This window comes from Globicephala melas, chromosome 11, assembly GCF_963455315.2.
Source record: "Globicephala melas chromosome 11, mGloMel1.2, whole genome shotgun sequence".
In the NCBI taxonomy this organism is placed as follows: Eukaryota; Metazoa; Chordata; class Mammalia; order Artiodactyla; family Delphinidae; genus Globicephala; species Globicephala melas.
The window spans coordinates 39,377,770-39,399,490 of NC_083324.2; the positions used below are offsets into that span (position 1 = coordinate 39,377,770).

Below are 21,721 nucleotides of genomic sequence, written 5' to 3' on the forward strand. Positions count from 1 at the left end.
AATTGTTACAAAATTCAGTTTGCAATTTAGGGGGAAAAAGGGTATTTTGGTCTCACCTCACCCCATAGGCCAAGTAAATTCCAGAAGATCAATGAGTCATCAAAGACTCTTGCCAAATCATTGCAATGACCACTGCTTGTACTTGACCTTTTAGCAGCATTTCCTTTTTGACCAATCTCTTGAAACATATCCGTCCCTGGGCATCTACCACATCACACTTCCTGGTTGTCTCATTGTCCTTCCCTTCTCACCCCAGGGTAGCAGTGGGGTGGGGAAAGGGGGGGTTAGGTAACTGGATTAGAAATTATTGGATTTGCTAAAAGATTGGGTGTGGATTTTGAGAGAGAAGAGTCAAGGATGACGCCTAGATTTCTAGCCTGAGCAATTTGGTTAATGGAAGTGTCATTTACTGAGATGAAGACAATTATGGGAGGAACAGGTTTGGGAGGAAAAGTAAAGAGTTCAAGTTTAGCATATTTTTTCCCCCCACCCCGGCCGTGCTGCACAGCATGCAGTATCTTAGTTCCCCAACCAGGGATCGAACCCGCGCCCCCTGCAGTTGAAGTGCGGAGTGCAAACCACTGGACCGCCAGGGAAGTCCCAGCTTTAGCATGTTTAATTGAGATGTACAGGGAGGTAGGACAAGAACAGGAGAGCATGGGAAACTAAAGGTGGAGAAGGGATGAGGCTCTAAGGAGGAAAAAGTGGCCAATCACTTTAAACAAGACCGAGCACTGGCCATTAGATTTAGCAACATGGAGCTCATTGGTTACCTTTACAGGTGTGGTTTTGGAGGAATGAATTGGGGATGGTATTGGAGTGGGTTTGGGAAAGAGTGGGAGGAGAGGAATTGGAGGCAGTGAGCTCTTTGGGGGAGCTCTGCTAGAAGGAAGGTGCACAATGCGCTGGTCACTGGAAGAGGTTGTGTCACAGGCAAGAGGAGTCTAAGGAGACATGACAACAAAATGGAATGTGGTATCCTGGATAGGATCCTAGAACGAAAAAGCATATTAGGTAAAAACTAAAACTAAGGGAATCTGAATAAACTATGGACTTCAGTTAATAATAACATGTCAATATTGGTTCATTAATTGTAACAAATGTATCACAATAAGGTAAGCTATTAATAGGAATAACTGTGCATGCCTGTATGTGGGCAGGGATATATGGGAAATTCTGTACCATCTGCTCAACTCTTCTGTAAATATAAGACGGTTCTAAAAACTAGTTTTTAAAAAACTAATTAGGAGATTCTATTTCACTTTATTTTTTCATGTCAAGATCATAACATAATTTTAGTTCACAAAATATTTATCAGTGCACACTTAAGCATCTTCTGTCTGATTTTTATAAAAGAAAGTTTTGAGTGATATTTTGTAAGATCACAGAAAACCTCATATACCTGTAAAAGGAAGTACAGTTCAGAAATATGCTATTATTTCAAAAGCAACAAACATTTTTTGTAAAAAATTTATTTTTATTTTACTTTTTTATTTTTGTCTGAGACCCGCGGCTTGCAGGATCTTAGTTCCCCAACTAGGAATTGAAACCGGGCCACTGCAGTGAAAGCGCAGAGTCCTAACCACTGGACCGCCAAGGAATTCCCTAAAAATTTTCAATTATGTATTAAAATAATACAGAAGTGTAAAAATGGTAGCCTCTTTTCCCTTCCCCTGAATTCATTTTCTGTAAGTCACCTGAATGAGAGTTTAGAGTGAGTTCCTCTGGATTTTTTTCTATGTAGCCTATTAGAAAAAGCACTTCGTTTTGTTTTCTGTGTGTGTTTTGTTTTCCAAACAAGGAATCCTTTTCACAAATTAGTCTCTAAAACTGTTCCTTTTTTCTTAGCAATATATTGCTAAATTCTTTCCACGTCAACAGTCTGAACTTTCTCCATTCCTTTAAAGAGAAAACCGTGACTTTCAGCAGCAGCCTCGTAGTCCCAGGTTCCACCCTGGTGGTTTAGCCCTGGGGTTGCGATTGGCAAACAGGCTGTGGCTGCGCTCCCCGCCCGCCCGGCCGCTCTGAGCACTCAGTGCAGTCGAGGCGCCCACTGTTCGCGAGAAACATCGCGCACTCTGCCCCCCACGCCACCACCACGGGTGAAGAGGGAAGATGGACTGGATCCAGAACAGACCCGCGCAAGACGATGACTAGCCAGATAGATTAATGCGCACTGTTACCCAGGGACGCGAAGACAAGAACCAACGACCAGCAGAGAATGAATATCCGCGGCGGCGTCCGCCAGGGAGCAGCCGAGCGCCAAGTCTGCGGTACTGCGCCTGCGCCTCGCGCGCCGCTGCGTCCACTCTACGCATGCGTGGCGCGGCCCAGCGTCCACTGGAGCCAGAAGATGGCGGCTTCCGCGGTTTGCCGGGCGGCCAGCGCCGGGACGCGAGTGCTGGTGCGCAGCCGCCGCTCGGTGAGGTGTCAGCGAGAGCGCAGAGCTATGGGGAGCGGGTCTTTGGAACGCAGACAGGGAGCGGGCTGTTAGCGGTGGCAGGTCGAGAATGGGGAGGTCACGGGGTCAGGGCCATGGGAAGGTCACGGCCGAGGGCACGCATGGGAGTCTCGCGGCTGGCCTGGGGGCGGGGATGGGGATCCCACCGCAGGCCTGAGAGCTAAGGAGCGATCCTCCAATCTAATTCTCAGTCCTGGTCGCCCCTTTCCAGCAGCCGGCCCTGCTGAGGTCGCCTGTCTTGCGGGGCATCGCCACCTACGCCCAGGCCCTGCAGAGCGTGCCGGAGACGCAGGTCAGCCAGCTGGACAACGGGCTGCGAGTGGCCTCGGAGCAGTCCTCCCAGCCTACCTGCACGGTGAGTGGGTCCGGTGTCGGGAGTGCACCTCAATATTGGGCATGGTCTCCTTTCCCAAGTCGGGGTGTGACCTTGGGCTCAAGTGCTCTGTGGTTTGGATCAGACTCCTCCCAGCCACCTCAGGATTGACCCTCCTACCCCAATCCCTACCCTAGCCACGCCTTGACTTCTTGGGGGCAATCCTCACCGAACCCAACACTTACTTAGCGTGTGATGCTTGCCAATCAGGAGGCCAAGTCTTTTTTCAGCTTTTTCTTCAGCAGCCCATATGAGAGAAGTGATCCTTCAATGAGGAAAATGGGGTTCAGAGACATTAGGTGACTGCCAGCCTCACGGCCCAAAGTCATAATCCCTTGCCTAGACTGGAAATGTACTGCAGAAGAAATCAACTAGAAAATTCCCGTTAAATGGATAATTTTCCTCAAAATTCACTCAAAGATAGAAATCTTGGCTAGATAAACAGAGAAGATTCTCAAGAAGCGAACCGTCTCCTCCCCACCCCAAACTTCAAGTGCTTTTATTGGTAAATTCTTTCAGTTTTCCAGGAACAAATAATGTCCTGTGATATAAGTTGTTACTGAACACAACAAAAGGTGATGGGCAGCTTCCTTATTACATGGCACCTGTATAAGCCTACCCACAGCCTGTTAAGAAACCTTGGTGGAGAATGCTGTATTTCGTGGACCCTAAGATGCTCTAGATTGTAAGGAGCATCACTGTGCTCTAGGGGCAGGAAAAGAATGCTGCCAGTTATAATCAAAGGATACCATGGATTGTAAAATGTATCTTTCGAAGATGTTAGATGTGTAATAGATGTTCATGTAAAGAATTTATGACGTATGGTACGTGTATCAACATCTCTTAGGAAAGTAAATGTGAACATTTTAAGTCAGCTATGAAACAAATAGTAAATTAAAAGATTAGGTCTATGTCACCATGGGGGTGAGTAGTGTGGTTTGTGTTTCACAGCACACCAGGAGGCTATTAAGAAAATTATAAGATTCTCTCGTTGGGTGCCAAGGAGACACTTGGCAGTGTTAGGTGTCGAGTTCTGTTTAAAACTTTTTTTAAAGTGTGAACGAAGGCTACTTATGATAAAATGTTCAGTGTTTAAGCCAATAGCCTCTCCTTTAATGGCGAAAGGACACAATCACCAGAACAAAGGCAGGGTATAATTTTTAGGAAGGAGAAAAGAACTTGTTTTCAAATGATTAGTTGCTTGCCTAGAAGAAACAAAGAATCAACTGAAAAGTGAGGTTGAATTTAAGAATTTCCTGTGGTGATGGGACAGGTGAACATGCCTGGTTTGAAGCTTCCCTGCGAGTCTCGATAACCAGTCAGGAAATAGAGCAGGGAGGAGAGGTGATGCAGTGTGACTGCAGTCATTCAGCTGGTGCCCTGTGCCTCTAAGCACAGGGGTCCTGCTGAGAAGCTTTTCCCCAGCGTGGGACTGTGAGCCCCTGTCTGGGGCTTGTGCTGAGTCATGCAGGGTGGGGTGTAAGGGGGGCTGAGGTGGTTTGTTTGTTACCTTTGTTGGTGGTTTCTTGTCCAGGTGGGGGTGTGGATTGATGCTGGCAGCCGTTATGAGACTGAGAAGAACAACGGGGCAGGCTACTTTGTGGAGCATCTGGCTTTCAAGGTGAGGCTCCTAAAGTCCTGCATCTCCCCTGGGCTTAGGGCTTCCTGCTGTCCCTCCTGAGGATGCAGGTCAGAAAAGCCAGCCTCCTCAATTATGGGTTTTAGCAGGGTAGCGGGGGAAAGAGATCTCTGGATGGCTTTTCTGGGAGGAGTCACATGGACTTGGCCTCTTCTGAGTGAGCGCCTATCTGATGAACCCCTGCACAAGGCCCCCAGAGCCAGAAAAACCCCAGGGAGCCATAGGAGCCCTGCTCTTCACCAGAGGCCAGGCCTGTGTTGTGTGCATGCACGGATATAGAATTGTGGATGTACACGTGCATTGTAACAAACCCACAGATTTAGTTTTTGTAAAACGCTGTGCATCTCTTGTTTATAGAAGTGAGTAGGAGCTTTCTTGAGGATGGGAACAGCTCCTAAGCCACCTCCTGTTCACATGGAGTGGAGACTGAGTTCTTAAATGAATGAAAAAAATGGAGAAGATACGGGATAGGTGGTGTTGTGGAGCAGGAATGGGCAGCTAGCCAGGTCCAGCATCACAGTTATGTGTGTCAGTCTCAACACATTGATACGTGTGTGTGTCATTGGACAGCAGCACTGCCATACACATGCACACATACGTACACACACACTGGACTAAGGTTGAGTCCTACAGAGGCCATAGCACACACACAGAGTCGTATAAATGGTATGAGGGAGAGTGGGTAGTGGTAGCATCACCTGAGCACAGGTGTGAGCTTACCTGACCATGACTGTTAGTAAGAGGAGAGGGAGTGCTGGTAAGATCAGGCTGGTATGGGAGCTCTCAGTCAAATGCTATACCCCCTCTTGGTATGGGAGCTCTGGATTTCAGGTAACACTTGCTTTGTCCATGCCCTTCTTTCCTGGCCCCTGGATGTCTTCATTCTCTTGGTCCTCGATGCTGTGGCGTTGATTGGCTTAAGGCCTGCTAAGCACTTGGTGAGCACAGCCTCTGGGCTGTATAACCCCAGAGTCTTTGCTGAGGGAGATATCTGTGGACCAGTGGTCCTGCTGGGACTTTAGCCTGTGAGGATGGGGTCCTGGGCTCCCATGTGGCTCCTGATTTGTCCTGTTGATGTGTGGTTCCAGGGAACAAAGAATCGACCTGGCATTGCCTTGGAGAAGGAGGTAGAGAGCATGGGGGCCCATCTTAATGCCTACAGCTCCCGGGAACATACGGCTTACTACATCAAGGCACTGTCTAAGGACCTGCCAAAAGGTACGCTGGAGGATGGGACCGGGACACCAGTAGGACTCCAGGAGTGCAGAGGACAGGCACTCAGGAGCCCCTGGCCCGGCTGAAGAATGGGGTTACCCTTAGAGTATGGCCTTGCAACAAAGCAACCAGTGGTGTCAGGCTTGGGGTTTTGTCCTGTTACTGGTCACCAAACCTGTCCTTCTTGCATCCAGCTGTGGAGCTCCTGGCCGACATTGTGCAGAACTGCAGCCTAGAAGACTCCCAGGTTGAGAAGGAGCGTGATGTGATCCTGCAGGAGCTGCAGGAGAATGATGCATCTATGCGGGACGTGGTCTTTGACTACCTGCATGCCACGGCATTCCAGGGCACACCTCTAGCCCAGGCCGTGGAGGGGTCCAATGAGAACGTCAGGTGAGTGTTGGCTGGTCTGGGGTGGAATTCGTCCCCTCATTCTGGCATGGCCAGGCCGTGTCCACATGAGTTTGTTTTTAGTTGATCTGCTGTCTGTGCTGTTTATTTTCCTAATTCACACAACTGGAGACATTTTTTATGTTGCCACATGGTCCCTGTGAGTCTTTTTTAACACCTGTGTGGTTTTGACTTGAATTTCGGGCTTTGCTTTAGGGTACGTTTCCATGCGTGTCCTGCCAGCCTGAGGGAGGGTGCTCTGGGTATCCCTCCACATGGCTTCTTGTCCTCTGGTGGGATGAGCTCTGCTGTTGCCCCTCAAGAGCCCCCACCGTCAGTTCTCACCCTCCTCAGAGGGGACTACAAGCCTGTCCTGAGGTGGGATGTGAGCGGGGCCCAATGAGGGCTGCCCTCTGGGCCCCAGAGTGGTGGGTGGCAGAAATGGGGCAAGGACCAATTGATGTGTGGGGTCCTGCTTTCCAGAGAAGCCATGTCTCCTGGTCTGTCTCCTCAGCCCCGTTTTGTGTGACCCAGATCATTCTGGTTTGGGAGCGGTGTTGACCAATTGGCTGTATGTCTTGCAGGAAGCTGTCTCGGGCAGACCTGACTGAGTACCTCAGCCGGCATTACAAGGCCTCTCGAATGGTTTTAGCAGCAGCTGGAGGTGAGCGATGGGCTCGTTGAAGCCCTGTGGTAATAGGGGGGTGGGCTGTGGCCTTGGTTACCAGGGCCAAGTCTCCTGGTTCTGACCATAGGGATCTTCCACTCCTGGGGACACTGTTCCCACCCTGTCCTTGAGGGGAGTGACTTCTCTTCCATGCTTTCAGAGGTGGGGTGGGATTCTTCTCTGCCACCACCACTGAAACTGGCCGCCCAGGGATGCTACTCCGCTCTTCAGTACAGGCCTCAGTTGGGCTGTTGGCGTCTCCAGGCCTCAGGGTTTTCTCAGTCCCACCTGGTCGTAGGAGATCCAGGTTGTAGGCTGGTGGGAGATTCAAGCCCTCAGGCCTGTTTCTCTTGGCCTTGTCAGTGGGCAAACCAGACATTGCATGACAGGTGGGAAGTGCCTTGAAAGGAAAGCATACAGTGGTTGGGGGACTTTAATGGGGGACTCAGTTAGAGGGTAGGGAGGTGGTTTGTTTGTTTGTTTGAATTGGGAGGTGCTTTTGAAGCATGTGTCATTTGAACAGAGGCTTAAAGAGAGGTGGGATTTAATTCAGTGAGGAGTGGGAGGTCTGTGCAGAGGGGAAGAGCAGTGTCACGGGCTGGTGTGTTTTGAGGCTTGCTCTGCTGCCATGTAGGGGCCAGAGCGGAAGTGGGCAGGCGCAGGGAGTGCTTGCTGCAGGTGCCTGGTGGGGGACGGTAGGAGCTGGGAGAGAAGTGCGGGGACTCAGGGTGGCTTTTTAGGTAGACACCTGACAGAGGAGGGGATGTGGCGGGGAGGGGACGGGAGCAGGGCCAGGGTGCTTTCCCAGCTTAGGTCGTGACAGCTGACTGGGCAAGAAAAATTGATAGGAAGAACATGATTGGTGGCCTTGGGGCCAGTGAACCTCGGGACCAAGAGCAGTCTGAGCTACTGACACATCAGACTTTGTTGAGTCCAACAGGATCTGAGCTCAGGGAAGGAAAGAATAAAAGGCAGAGGCACCTAGAAGGCTGTACCTGGGGGAGGCTGCTTACTACCACAGCGCCCACTGGTCAAGGCGCTATGGCAGCAAAGGTCTCCTCTTGTAGAGGTGAGGTCCAGGAGGGGTCCTGAGGCGTGAGTTTGTAACGTTACTGGTAAACGTCCCCAGCTCTCAGGGGACCCCGGAGCTAGTCACAGCCCTGCATAGCACCTCTTTGTGCCCTCTCACCTGCCAGCCCCCATAGGATCTGCTTGAGGAAGGGCCAGAGGGAGAAGGCAGGGCAGGTGGCCTTATGCCCAGGGAGTACCAGTCTTGTCCTTGGTGCTGGTGGGAATGTGTTACATAGGAACCCATTTTTAAGCTCAGCATGCTGCTGCTTCCCTGTGGCTGAGGTGATGGAAGCTGTTTGACCCTGAGGTGCCTGCCCTGCCCATGAGATAGGGTGTGTCTGTGAAGGGTCCTCTTTCCTCACCTTGTCCTGATGTCATGTCTTCCTTTTGGTGTTTCCCACCAAGGCAGGACATGGGGTCCTCTGCTTGTGTGTGATCTCCCCTACCCTGTGCCTTGGGCCCTGGCTGGCCAGTAACTCTGCTGTCTGTCTTGGCAGGGGTGGAGCACCGGCAGCTGCTAGACCTCGCCCAGAAGCATTTCTGCAGCCTCTCTGGGACATACACTGAAGACGCTGTGCCCACTCTCACTCCCTGCCGCTTCACTGGCAGCGAGGTGGGCTGCTTGGTGGGCGGGGGTAGTGTCCTCAGCCGGGACCTCTTGGGGGCACCCTCACGTGCATGGCTATCTTCATGACTCCGGAGATGCCTCGAGTTGGCCAGGTGTCCTGTGGCTGCTGCCTCACAGGCACACGTGTTCACACTTGGATGCACACTCTCCACCCACACTTGGCACCTTTGCTGGTCGCCTGGGAAATCTGGCTGTCCCTCAGCTTTGCCATGTACTGTTTCAGATCCGCCACCGTGATGATGCCCTGCCTTTGGCCCATGTGGCCATTGCAGTGGAGGGGCCTGGCTGGGCCAACCCGGACAATGTGGCCCTCCAGGTGGCCAATGCCATCATTGGCCACTATGACTGCACTTACGGTGGTGGCGCGGTGAGTGCCAGGGGTGGGCATGGGATGGGACCTTGTCTTCAGGGAAGAGAGGGAGCTGGGCTGTGGGCGCTTGTACTGTGGGGTTTGGGGTGTGGACTGCAGACAGGGGGGTGGGTGCTGACCACCCTCATCCCTGGTAGCACTTGTCCAGCCCACTGGCTGCAGTTGCTGCAACCAAGAAGCTGTGCCAGAGTTTCCAGACCTTCAACATCTGCTATGCAGAGACGGGGTTGCTGGGCGCACACTTCGTCTGCGACCACATGAGCATCGACGACATGATGTTCTTTCTACAGGGCCAGTGGTGAGTGGCGGCCTAGCGCTGCCAGGGAGGTGGGGAGGGAATAGGGCCCTTTGAGCAGGACCGTGGGAGGCTCAGAGACAGCACCGTCTCTCAGGATGAATCCCACCCCACCCCTGCTCTAGGATGCGCCTTTGCACCAGTGCCACAGAGAGCGAGGTGGTCCGGGGCAAAAACATTCTCAGAAATGCTCTGGTGTCTCATCTGATCGGTGAGTCCTGCAGCCCTGTGGCAAGGGGTAGAGTGCATACTGGCAGTGACAGTCCCAGTGTTCCTAACCAAGATTGGAAACGAAAACTTCGAAGGTCACACCATACCCCACCACCACCCCTCTCACAGGGGCCTGGGGTTTTAGGTACAGGTGTGGGTAGGCTAGACCAACAGCCCATGGATACAGTGACAGGTGGTTGTACAAGTGAGGGTTGTGGTCTAGGTCAGACCAAGGTCCAGGTCAGCCCAGAACGCTGGAGGTTCTGTGTGTACCGTGAAGCACTTCGGCAGCCTCTCTGGGACATATGCCGAGGACGCTGCGCCCACTCTCACTCCGTGCCGCTTCACCGGCAGCGAGGTGGGCTGCTTGGTGGGTGGGGGTAGTGCTCTCAGCCGTGGCTTCTTGGGGGCACCCTCGCATGCATGGCTTGGACCCACGTGGATTGGACCATGTGGACCTGTAAACTTCCCCCAACCCTTGCAGGCACCACTCCTGTTTGTGAGGACATTGGACGTAGTCTTCTGACGTATGGCCGCCGCATCCCCCTGGCTGAGTGGGAAAGCCGGATTGCGGTAACAAGGGCCCCTGGGAGAGGTTCTGGAGTCTTGGCCTGGCAGACTCCCAGAGGGTGGAGAGTTGAGGCAGTGCAGACTGCTCCTGTAGGCAACCCTGGTGTCCTAGGCAGCGTCACCTGCCTCGGTGGTGTAATTGGAGGGCAGGGCAGAGGCACTGATGGCTGTAGGGATGGGTGGGGCCTGAGGAAGTCTACAGCAGGGAGAGCCCTGCTGCATTTCCCCTTTTGGTTGAGGGGCAGCTCCATGGTACGTGTGGAAGATCTTGGTCGTCTGGATAATGTTGACTGGCAGAGGTGGTCCCCAGGTGCCTGTCACTCAGTGTGCCCTCTGCTTCATCCTGCAGGAGGTGGATGCCAGTATCTTGCGTGAGGTCTGCTCCAAGTACTTCTATGACCAGTGTCCAGCAGTGGCTGGATTGGGTGAGTGGCCTAGAAAGTCTGCTCTTTGTCCTTCGCAGTCTGTTGTCTTGGCCTCCCCTCTGCCTCTGCTCCCCCATCCCCCAGCTTTCACGGGGAGTAGCATGTTGAGGCCCCTGAGAGGCTCTGCCCAATAGCCTGGCTGCCAGGGAGTTCCTGCTCAGAAAACCTGTCCTAGCAGCTCCCTGACTCCCTGCCAAGGTGCCTCCATCAGTACCCCACACCTGCCACGTAATGGACACCTCCATGTGTGGGGTGGAGCTCCAAAGGCCAGAGCATGAAGGGACAGGCTCAGCACCCCCTGGAGGAATGTTCTCTTCCCTCTTTCCACCCCAAGCCTGTCTTGTGCTGCTCTGGGCAGCTTTGGATGGGGTGTGGCGCAGGGCCAGGTGTCCCTGTACAGGCCAGGTACCTCACCCTGACGCCCCACCCTATCCCCACAGGGCCCATTGAACAGCTTCCAGATTATAACCGGATCCGTAGCGGCATGTTCTGGCTGCGCTTCTAGGCAGGAAACCTGTGCAGGCAAAAGGGCGGGGCCAGGATCTGTGGTCCCCCCAACCACAAACATACCACCTCAGTCCTTCAAACCTGTGCTGCAGATAACCACCAACCAATAAAGTCCTGTGTTGAGAACTGCTGCGTCCCTCTCTTGGCATTGGCATGGGGTCCACTGGGCAGTGGACTGGGGAGCAGGGACTTCCTCCCGGTTCTGCATCTCCTAGATCCTTCTGCCTTCCCACAGGCTGATGTGTCCTTAGCGAGGGGCAAGCGTGGGGCTGCAGCACAGAGGCCGGAAGCCTTTGATGCCTGCAGGGAGCTGAGGCCAGCTGTTTCCACTTAGCCACATGGGCGATGCTCTTAGCCAATCTGTCCCAAGAGTGAGGTGTGGGAGGCCATGGGAACTGCAGGCCCAGACTTTGCCCTGGTAGAGGTCCCAGCCTGGGAACTCAGGGGGCTCAGGTGGGAAGCCCCTTGCTGTGGGTCCTGTGCGGTCTCCCTCCGGTGGACCCTCGTACCCTAGACGGACCAGGAGAGGCCAAGGAATGTCCCTGAGGGAGCCTCCTTCATATGTTTACTCTGGATTCTGGGAGGAGGATAGCCTGGGGCATAGTGTTCCCATTTGGTTTCTAACTGCTGCCTGGACAGGCAAGGCAAGAATCCTTTGCCTTGATTTGCCGCTGACTCAGGCTCCAAGAATATTCCTGAGCTCAGTGGGGCCTGAGCCCCCTCCCTAGACTTGGTCTGTCCCAGGCAAGTCTGAGCTGCTGGCCTGGCAGTCCCCTCCTCATCTCCCTGAGGACCTGGTGGAGCTCTCAACTGTCTAGTCCCCCTGCCACCTTTGGGCTCTGGTCCCCAAGGCAGGTGGGCAGGTGGGCCCCTCTTCCTGTGCCCCCCAACCCTTCCACAGTCAGGTTCCCTGGGATCCCAGTGGGGGAATGGAAGTGTGGGGCCCAATTTTGCTGTGAGGGAGGTGCTGCTGGCACTTGTGGACAGGGCTCTGGGACAGAGTTTCTTGAGAAGATGGCTATTCAGAAGTGCCCCAGCATCCCAGCCTTGCAGTGGCCAAAACAGCCCTCAGTTTGGTCCCACTCCACCCCAGTGCTTTTCCCTTCAGCTCTGTTTGTTGCCACAAGTTGTCAATTAGGAAATAACTGTCAAGTGCTTTCTAGAACCCAAGGCTGGGGGACTCAGGTCATCCTACTTTGTGAACAGCTGGAGAGAAGCTGCTGGACAGTACAGAACCCTGACAGGCCCACCCCTGAATGGTTATAGACACAGCATATCCAGGCTGGGGAACAGCAAGTGCCAAGCGTGTTGTCCCAAGTTTGAGCTCCTGGAGGATGGGGCTTGATTTCTCTGCTAAGGCCAGGCCTGACTCTCAAAGGCTACAGGTGTGCTGGACACAGAGTGCTCGAGCGGGTGACCTGGTCCTAACGGACCTTGCATGCCTAGCCAGGGAATTTGATCTTTACTTTGGAGGCGTGCTGGGGGAGGTGTATTGGAAGTTAATGGGAAGAGAAGTGACTTGCTCAGCTGAGAGTCAGCCTGGGGACTCAGGGTGGGTTTCTGTGCGGTTCTGGTGAGCAGCTCTGTGGCAGAGCAGATACCACAGCTATAGTAAGAGCTGGAGTGGGCTTTAGGGGACGCAAGCAGGGCAGCATCCCCAGCAGGGCTGGGGTACCACAGGGGAGGGGCAGGTTGGAGGAGGATGACCTGCTCAGCTTTGGCCATGGTTCTGAGAAATTTGGAGGTGTTCAAGACAGATGTGTGGGGCTGGAATCCCCAAAAGAGGCCCCAGTTGGAGACATGGTGCCATCCAGCAGAGGTGGTGACCGAAGCCAGAGGAGGAAATGTCCAGGGGAGTGTGGGAGGGAGAAAGAAAACTCTAGGGCCCCAGTGTGTTTATGGAGGGAGCTGGTGTCTGGGGTTGGTCCCTAACTGTGCCTGCCAGGAGGCCACACCCCTGCTCATGAGCCTCCCCCGAGCGCCAGACCTGTGCTCATCCTCAACCTTGCTTCTGCCTCCAACAGCCTCTCGTAGCACGCTTTGAGTGACCCCCTCACAGCAGGCAGCCATTTCTTTTGGGGGACCCCTCATGGTTCTGATGAGGTTTGCCTGAACACCCTCTCAGCTGGGCCTCCAGTCTCCCCTAAAGGCTAGACCCAAATGTGTATGTATGTCTGCACTGTATATGCCAGCTCTGCCCTGCTCTCACCCACCCTTGCTGTACAAGAAGAGGTGAGGGTCTTGCAGGCAGGGGCTGCCTCTGTAATGAGAGCATGACTGGTTCTCTGCAGCCCTCACGTGAAGGACAGATTTCAAAGGGTTGGGGGGTCCTGGGACATGGCTGAAGAGACCTTGACCTAGGGAAAAGGTTCTGGGCCCTGTGGATCACAGTGCTGTACTTCATGATAATTTGGGGCTGTCCCTGTAGCTCAAGCCTTATTGGACAATAGGAAAACAGGCAGTATGGATGGTTCTCACTGCCCCCAGCTCTGGCCATACCAGAGACCTGGCCATACCTAGAAGAGGACAAGGCAGACAAGTTTAACAGAAGTGCTGTCCCCTTTTGTCCCCCATTAGCCTGTGGAGCCCCAGGAGAGGCTGGGGGGCCAGGCACGTTGGAAGGGGCCCTATGGCAGTGGTGAGTCTAGAAGTATTCTCCAGGCTTAAAAAAAACAGGGGACCTGCTCTTGGGAGGATCTCTCTATCTCAGTATCAACCCCTATAATGAACACATACGTATATACAAAGAGTGTCCTTGGCCTGCAGTTGTGTTGAGGGGACTGTCCATAATCACAGAAGCCAGCTGAGGGAGATGGGCGGGAATTCAGCCTGGTTAAGGGAAGAGGAGTGAGGAAGGAGTAGTTATGAAGGTGGACACCACAGGTGGACCTTGAGGGCCGTGAGGAAGGGAGGGAGGAGCCCAGGGTGACCTCTGGGCCTGGCAGAGATGATGGGTGGAAGGGGGTCTTCAAGAAGAGTAGGTTGGGGACTTTCCTGGTGGCACAGTGGTTAAGAATCCGCCTGCTGATGCAGGGGACACAGGTTCGAGCCCTGGTCCGGGAAGATCTCACATGCCACAGGGCAACTAAGCCCGTGTGCCACAACTACTGAGCCCGCATGCCACAACTACTGAAGCCCGCGCATGTAGAGCCCGAGCTCTGCAACAAGAGAAGCCACCGCAATGAGAAGCCTACGCACTGCAACGAAGAGTAGCCCCCGCTCACCGCAACTAGAGAAAGCCCACGCGCAGCAACGAAGACCCAATGCAGAAGAAGAGTAGGTTGGAGGAGGGGACTCTGAGGGGCCAAAATGAGAATGTGTGGGTAGGGGAGCCTGGCTGGAGCAGGACAGGCGCACCAGTGGGGGCATAGGCGGGAGGGGGTGGATTCCTGAAAGATGAGCTGTCACTGTGGGTGGTCTACCCGCCACACTTGGATAACCCCTCCCTGGAGGCACAGCTGGATGGCATCTGCCTGGGGCTGGTTCAGAGCACAGCAAGGGGTCCAGGACACTGGGATGGACATGTCTGCATAAGTACAATACAGATTTTCTCCTCCTGGCTTGCCCTTCCAAAGTAGGGGTGGGCATTACTTGGATGCAGCCCAGTGGTGCCTTGCTGTCCCTGGCATGAGCCTAGAGCCCCTCATTTGCTGGGGGCTGCTCTGCCTGTTGAGGGGATTGGGGTGGGACACAGGAGACCCAACAGACAAAGGGATGGCTGAATCACAGGAGAGGCCAGCCGGGACTCATGGCCTGAGGGCTTGTCTGGGTAGCCCAGTCGGAGGTGGGGGTGGGGTGGGGGGAGGGGGGTGGTGAGTCATCTCCAGCTGCATCTTCTACCCCACCAACATCCTGCTGCGTCTTTCATCCCCGGGAACCTGTCTGAAGTCTGGTCTCCAGCAGTCACTTCTAGTCTGTTTGACCTAAAGCAGCCAAGATCTCTGACCCTAGATGGGGTTGGAGAGGGATCCCTCAACATCCATCTGTAGAGAACCTCCTGGGGAAATCCCAGAAGCCACGGGAGGTGGGGGTCTTTACACTTAAGTGGAGTCAGATCATCTGTCCAGGGGAGGGGTGGCAGGGGCGGCGACTTCTGGGACGATGGGTGGGGGTGGGCCGCCTGGGTCCCCGCCCGCTGCTCCGCCCCCGGGATCAGGGACTTTTCTCTGCCGTGGCGGCGGGACTGCAGCAGCGGCTGGCGATCGGAGCCGGCGGACCGGCAGGCAAGACCGGGACTGGGGGTGGGAGAACGCTGGCCTTGGACCCGCCAAGGCTGAGGGACAGAGGCGGGGTCCTGGCTGACCGTTTCCCTCACCCAGGATGAGGCTGCGGCTCCTGGTGGCTGCGCTCTGCGCGGGGATCCTGGCAGGGGCTCCCCGAGTGTGGGCCCAGCACAGGGAGAGAGGTGGGTACGGCAGGGAAGGACCCCATCCAGGGCACTGCACCCTGCCACCCGCGACTCCACTCGACCTTCATCCTGGATCCCGCCTCCCACCCTCCTCGACTTATGCATTTCTCCTAATTCTCCCTGGACTCCCCAAACCCTCCGCGACCCACACTGCATCTCCCAAACTGCATCCAGTTGTGCGTGGCTCCCCTACCCTATGTCACTCCGCGCTGGTCCCCAGACGCCAACCTCAGTCCCAGATCCACACCCGCTCCGGCGACTCTCCCTCCCCACTAGTCCTCCGCGTGAGACTCCGCTCCAGGCCCCACCTCTGTTGCCTCCACTGCTCCCAGGCCCAAGCCAGCCTGTGCCCGTTTGCACAGTGAATGAGGCCAACTCCCCTCCCCAGCCCCAGGGGACCACAGTGAGGGTAGGGGGTGGGTGGGCCCCAAGAAAAAATCGTGATCGCTTTTCCCTGCCCCAGTGAGCTGCACGCGCCTTTACGCCGCTGACATCGTGTTCCTACTCGACGGCTCCTCGTCCATTGGCCGAAGCAACTTCCGCGAAGTGAGGGGTTTCCTTGAGGGGCTGGTGCTGCCCTTCTCCGGGGCAGCCGGTGCACAGGGTGTGCGCTTCGCTGCCGTGCAGTACAGCGATGACCCACGGTGAGTGGCTCCCCACAGCTGGACCCACCAGGACCCCACCCCCAGAAAGAAGCAGAGAGCCCCCAAACCCCTAGGTTAGGCTTTAGGGAACCCAGAGGATCCCCCCTCCCACCAGCCAGGACATCTTCTTAAGACAGAAGCAGGGATCTCCTAGGTACAGCCCTCACATCTGAGACCCCTTCTGAATAGTGCCTTGCCAAAGATAGGAGCTGTGTTTTCTGATCTAGAGATGGAGAGGCCTAGAAGGGGACCCATGACTTGAGATGCCCTGTGCCTGCTGGACTCTCCTTGTTCTAGCCTCCTGATGCCTTCAGCCTCTCTCACTCAGCAGGGGGCCTCCCTGTCTGGCCAGTGTCCACCTGCTTATAACTGGGCCCTTCTTCCTACCATTATTTAATTAACCAGACATCCTGGTACCTGAGCCTGGGAGCCCCAAGGGGTCCAGGCCTGCCCAGGCCCAGCCACAGGTGTGACACAGTTGGGTACCTAAGGAGTTTGTTAGCTTGGGAGCTTCAGAGATGGAAGGTAGGAATCACAGAACCAAGTGGACTCTCAAGGGGGCCTGATACAACCCTCATTCCAGAGGCCTCTTAGAGGCCAGGACCAGAAAAAGCCCTTACTCCTAGCCTGCTGCCACCCGCCTCCCCACAGGACAGAATTTGGCCTGGATGCGCTTGGCTCAGGAGGTGATGTGATCCGTGCAATCCGAGAGATCAGCTACAAGGGAGGCAACACGCGCACAGGAGCTGCAATTCTCCACGTGGCTGACCGTGTCCTTCTGCCCCAGGTGGCCCGACCTGGTGTTCCCAAGGTGATCTCTCACCCTACCATGCCTTCCAAGGTGACCCCAAGTAAGTGTCTGAAGCAGTCCTGACGTGACCCTGCACCTGCCCCAGGTCTGCATCCTCATCACAGATGGGAAGTCCCAGGACCTGGTGGACACAGCTGCCCAGAGGCTGAAGGGGCAGGGAGTCAAGCTGTTTGCTGTGGGTGAGTACCAAGCTGGGGTGACAGGTCAGCTGGGGCAGGGATGAGTCAGAGGGCATGTGGGCAGCTGAGCCCTGATTGGGCATCACCTCAGGGATCAAGAATGCCGACCCTGAGGAGCTGAAGCGAATCGCCTCACAGCCGACCAGCGATTTCTTCTTCTTCGTCAACGACTTCAACATCTTGAGGACGCTACTGCCTCTTGTTTCCCGGAGGGTGTGCACAAGTGCAGGTGGCGTGCCTGTGGCCTTGCCCTGTGAGTTCCTGCCCACCCTGTGTGCCCTGACCTGGACCCTGACCCGAACCCCAACCTGGGAGTGCTGATTCCATCCCATGTGCTCCTGACCCTTGAGCCCGGTGCTGTACCATAAGTGCTGACCCCTGATTCTCTTGCCTGGTTGCCTGACTGCCCCTTTCCCAGCCAATGACTCAACCTCTGGTCCACGAGACCTGGTGCTGTCTGAGCCAGGCAGTCAATCCTTGAGAGTACAATGGACAGCGGCCAGTGGCCCTGTGACTGGCTACAAGATCCAGTACACGCCCCTGACGGGGCTGGGACAGCCACTGTCGAGTGAACGGCGGGAGGTAAGGATGTCAGCAGTGGTAGGTGGAGGGCTGGGGACTTAGCTGGCCAAGATGAAGTGACCTCTGACCCTGGGCAGGTGAGCGTCCCAGCAGGTGAGACCAGCATGAGGCTGCAGGGTCTCCGGCCACTGACTGAGTACCAAGTGACGGTGGTTGCCCTCTACGCCAACAGCATCGGGGAGGCCGTGAGTGGGACAGCTTGGACAAGTGAGCAGTTCTGCTAACCTCTGACCCTGCTCACCTAACCACCCATCCCAGTAACCCCTCCCCACTCTGGACGCACTAATCCCTGGTGGGACCTTCCCCTAGCTGCTCTGGAGGGACTGGAGCTGACCATCCAGAACACCACAGCCCACAGCCTCCTGGTAGCCTGGCGGGGTGTGCCAGGTGCCACTGGCTACCGCGTGACATGGCGGGTCTTCAGTGGTGAGTCAGAGGTGTGGGCTGAAGGAAGTCCCTGCACCTCAGACAGGACTGTAGGGTGCTAAGTCTGCAAGACCCACTGACCCCTCTGTGCCCCCCGTGCAGGTGGGGCCACGCAGCAGCAGGAGCTGGGCCCTGGGCAGGGGTCAGTGCTGCTGCGTGACCTGGAGCCTGGCACAGACTATGAGGTGACCGTGAGCACCCTGCTTGGCCGGAGCGTGGGGCCTGCCACCTCCCTGACTGCCCGCACCGGTGAGAGGGCTGGGTGCTTTCTTCAGGCTGGGTGGGCAGGCTGGCAGGGCACAGAGGCCACTGACCTCCCATGTGCCCTGGGCAGACACTTCTGTTGAGCAGACCCTGCGTCCCATCATCCTGGGCCCCACATCCATCCTTCTTTCCTGGAACTTGGTGCCTAAGGCCCGTGGCTACCGGCTGGAGTGGCGGCGTGAGAGTGGTCCGTGCAGGAGGGTGGGGTGGGCAGGCTGGGTCCAGACCTGGCCTCAGCTGGCCTGACCCTGTCATCTTGCAGGCTTGGAGGTGCCACAGAAGGTGGTGCTGCCCTCTGACGTGACCCGCTACCAGTTGGATGGGCTGCAACCAGGCACTGAGTATCGCCTCACACTCTACACGCTGCTAGAGGGCCACGAGGTGGCCACGCCTGCAACTGTGGTCCCCCCTGGTGAGGGCTCTGTGGGCCCGGCCAAGTGAGAGGGGAAGGTACAGGGGCCCCAGGCTGCCTCTTAGGCTGTGCTGTCCAACAGGGCCAGAGCTGCCCGTGGGCCCTGTGACAGACCTACAGGCCACCGAGCTGCCTGGGCAGCGAGTGCGAGTGTCCTGGAGCCCAGTTCCCAGCGCCACCGAGTATCGGATCACCGTGCGCAGCATCCAGGGTGAGGGGGACACAGCAAGACCCGTACACACACTAAAGTTCCAGCCTTTCAAACCATTCCAGCCTTTCCAGCCCTTCTCCACTCCGGGGTCTCTACAGCCTCCTCCTCTCTCCTTGTCCATCCACCTCCCAAGACGGCACCGAACCAGACCCCATCACAGGGTCTGTCTGCTCCCTGCCCTGACCCTGCTTGTCTCTTCATCTGGATCTGTCTCCACTCCCTGCCCCACCTCCCTGGCCGTGGCTTTCACCCTTCTCCACAACCACAAGCTCAACCCCCGCCCTTCTATAACCTTAGCTGTGACCACTGTTCTCCCATGTCCCCATCCAATACTGACTCCACCTCACTGTCTGTCGATGACCTGTCAACTCATGTCGCTGTCCGCTGACTTCTGACATCCTACATCTTATGTCCTTCTCCACTGACTCCTGTCATTATGTGTCCCCATTCATCACTGGCCCATTATCCTGTGTCGCTGTGCATCACTGACTCCTTTTACCCCTGTCCTTATCTCTCACACCTTTCCGTCCCATGTCCCATCCCTCACTGACCCTTTTTTTTTTTTAACATCTTTATTGGGGTTTAATTGCTTTACAATGGCGTGTTAGTTTCTGCTTTATAACAAAGTGAATCAGCTATACATATACATACGTCCCCATTCCCTCTTGCGTCTCCCTCCCTCCCACCCTCCCTATCCCACCCCTCTAGGTGGCCACAAAGCACCGAGCTGATCTCCCTGTGCTATGCGGCTGATTCCCACTAGCTAGCTGTTTTACGTTTGGTAGTGTATATATGTCCATGCCACTCTCTCACTTTGTCCCAGCTTACCCTTCCCCCTCCCCGTGTCCTTAAGTCCATTCTCTATGTCTGCATCTTTATTCCTGTCCTGCGCCCACTGACCCTTTTCATCTTGTATCTCTGTCCATCACTGAGCACCTTCATCCCACATTCCCATCTCTCACTGACCCCTGCCTGCCTATCCTGCCTTCTCCCTTAGGGGTCGAGCGGAGCCTGGTGCTTCCTGGGAGTCAGACAGCTTTTGACTTGGATGACGTCCGGGCTGGGCTGAGCTACACAGTGCGGGTGTCAGCTCGAGTAGGCACCCGAGAGGGTGGTGCCAGCGTCCTCACTGTTCGCAGGGGTGAGCACTGCAGGAGGGCTGTGGGGGACAGCTGCCTGACTCACTCTGGTCCTGGTTTTGATCCCTGACCTCTATCTTTAATCCCCAGAGCCAGAAACCCCACTTGCCATCCCAGGGCTGCAGGTAGTGGCGTCAGACGCAACACGAGTGAGGGTGGCCTGGGGACCTGTGCCTGGAGCCAGTGGATTTCGGGTTAGCTGGAGGACAGACAATGGTCAGTGTGGGATGTGCGGGAGGGTTGCTGAAGGGAACGATCAGGGTATGGGGGACCAAGGGGCAGGCAGGAGCCATGCCAACATTTCTCTCTGACGTTAGGTCTGGAGTCCAGCAAGACATTGCCCTCAGAGTCTACTGCCACAGATATCATGGGGCTGAGACCTGGAACCTCCTACCAGGTGGCTGTGTCGGCATTGCGAGAGAGAGAGGAGGGCCCACCTGCAATCACCGTGGCTCGAACTGGTCAGGGCCTGACCCAGCCCCTTGGCTCTCTCTCTCCAGTGGCCCTTCAGACCCCCATGCCTTCCCTTTCAGACCCTTGCTTCTCCACAGAACTCCAGTCTCCCCCTTTAGATCCCCACTGCCTCCTCCCTCAGAGGCCCTGCTTCCCCCTTCAGTCTCCCTTGCCTCCTTTTAAGCCCCTGCCTTCTTCAGATTCCTCTGCCTGTCCCCTAACACCCCGCTCTTCTTGCCCTCAGATTTCCAGCACCTCATCTCTCAGACCCCATTGCCTTTTCTGCCAGACTTGACCATCTTCTTAGACTTACACTTTTCTTCTTTGTCAGACCCCCTCACTGCTTCCTAGTCCTCCGTCGGAACCCTATTACCTTCTCTGTCAGACCCTCTGGTCTCCCAGATTCCTGTCACCTGCCACCTCAGATTTCTACTATCCCCTCTGTCAGAACCCCCACTCCTTCCCCATCTGATCCATTCACTGCATCCGCTATCAAATCCTTGCCTCCCTTTAGACTCCCATTGCCTTCCTCTATTAGATGTCCCCCCCATCCCTCCCCCATCAGACCCTCCACTGCCTCTTCCATCAGACTCCCCATTGCCTCTCTCCACCAGACCCACTGGGCCCAGTGAAGACAGTCCGTGTTACTCAAGTCAGCAGCTCATCTGTCACCATCACCTGGAACAGGGTTCCTGGTGCCACAGGATACAGGGTCTCCTGGCACTCAGGCCACGGTGGGCACCAGGGGTTTGGGAAGGGACCAGAGGTTTTGGAGGTTGTCGGGGGCAGGCCTGGGTGGAATGGGAGCAGGGGTTTCTTCGGGGTCCAGGTGGGACATTGGGGGGCAGAATCTGGCTAGTCCTAGAGCTACCTTCATCCTCACTCCTAGGCCCAGAGAAATCCCAGTTGGTTTCTGGGGAGGCCACAGTGGCTGAGCTGGATGGGCTGGAGCCAGATACCGAGTACACAGTGCATGTGTGGGCCCGTATGGCTGGTGTGGATGGGACCCCTGCCTCTGTGGTTGTAAGGACTGGTAAGTGGACCCTGGCCATCTGCCAACCACATCTCATTGGCTACCCTGTCCTGCTGCGTATTCCTGACTGCTCCAGCTGCCTGCTCCATCACAGCTCTTCTCGTGACTTCTCTCCCCACACTGACGTACCCCACATTGACTAGGAGTCCACCCACAGTGACCTCCTGGCTGCTCCACACTGCCCACTCTGAGGCACTGATCTTTTCCCACTCAGAAGTTGCCTGCACTGACCCGTCCACAGTAACCTCATACTGACCTTCAGATAGACCTCCCTGCGTTGAACATGCCTGTTCTGCCACCCTGTTCTCTGCCCTGTTCTCTGCCAGTGGCCCCTGACC

At 55.6% G+C, this 21,721-nt stretch overlaps 2 protein-coding genes across 6 annotated transcripts in view; both read left to right on the top strand.

Moving 5' to 3' along the window:
* The first annotated feature begins 2,048 nt into the window (after positions 1–2,048).
* UQCRC1 (ubiquinol-cytochrome c reductase core protein 1) lies at positions 2,049–10,947 on the top strand. 5 transcript variants are annotated; one of them, XM_030867005.3, is made up of 13 exons: positions 2,049–2,404; positions 2,653–2,816; positions 4,369–4,455; positions 5,562–5,691; positions 5,883–6,081; positions 6,663–6,742; positions 8,314–8,429; positions 8,668–8,811; positions 8,952–9,112; positions 9,235–9,320; positions 9,804–9,892; positions 10,239–10,314; positions 10,755–10,947. In XM_030867005.3, the coding sequence occupies exons 1-13, from the start codon at positions 2,170–2,172 to the stop codon at positions 10,817–10,819; spliced, it is 1,632 nt and encodes a 543-aa protein (XP_030722865.1). In that variant the 5' UTR covers positions 2,049–2,169; the 3' UTR covers positions 10,820–10,947. The 5 variants fall into 5 exon arrangements, with proteins under 5 accessions (XP_030722865.1, XP_030722867.1, XP_030722868.1 ...); XM_030867007.3 differs by having other exon boundaries at positions 2,152–2,422; positions 2,676–2,816; XM_030867008.3 differs by having other exon boundaries at positions 2,152–2,404; positions 2,673–2,816.
* A 2,949-nt stretch (positions 10,948–13,896) lies between these two features.
* The window catches only part of COL7A1 (collagen type VII alpha 1 chain), a 32,905-nt gene continuing 25,080 nt past the window's right edge, over positions 13,897–21,721 (top strand). The window contains exons 1-18 of the mRNA XM_060307479.1: positions 13,897–14,097; positions 15,141–15,226; positions 15,693–15,873; positions 16,525–16,684; positions 16,770–16,863; positions 16,955–17,116; positions 17,282–17,445; positions 17,523–17,652; positions 17,755–17,871; positions 17,974–18,120; positions 18,206–18,322; positions 18,398–18,547; positions 18,630–18,758; positions 19,756–19,899; positions 19,988–20,113; positions 20,215–20,358; positions 20,965–21,084; positions 21,240–21,383. Of these exons, the coding sequence (XP_060163462.1) occupies positions 14,003–14,097; positions 15,141–15,226; positions 15,693–15,873; positions 16,525–16,684; positions 16,770–16,863; positions 16,955–17,116; positions 17,282–17,445; positions 17,523–17,652; positions 17,755–17,871; positions 17,974–18,120; positions 18,206–18,322; positions 18,398–18,547; positions 18,630–18,758; positions 19,756–19,899; positions 19,988–20,113; positions 20,215–20,358; positions 20,965–21,084; positions 21,240–21,383 (2,410 nt within the window). The 5' untranslated portion in view covers positions 13,897–14,002. The remainder of the gene's footprint in view (positions 14,098–15,140; positions 15,227–15,692; positions 15,874–16,524; positions 16,685–16,769; positions 16,864–16,954; positions 17,117–17,281; positions 17,446–17,522; positions 17,653–17,754; positions 17,872–17,973; positions 18,121–18,205; positions 18,323–18,397; positions 18,548–18,629; positions 18,759–19,755; positions 19,900–19,987; positions 20,114–20,214; positions 20,359–20,964; positions 21,085–21,239; positions 21,384–21,721) is intronic.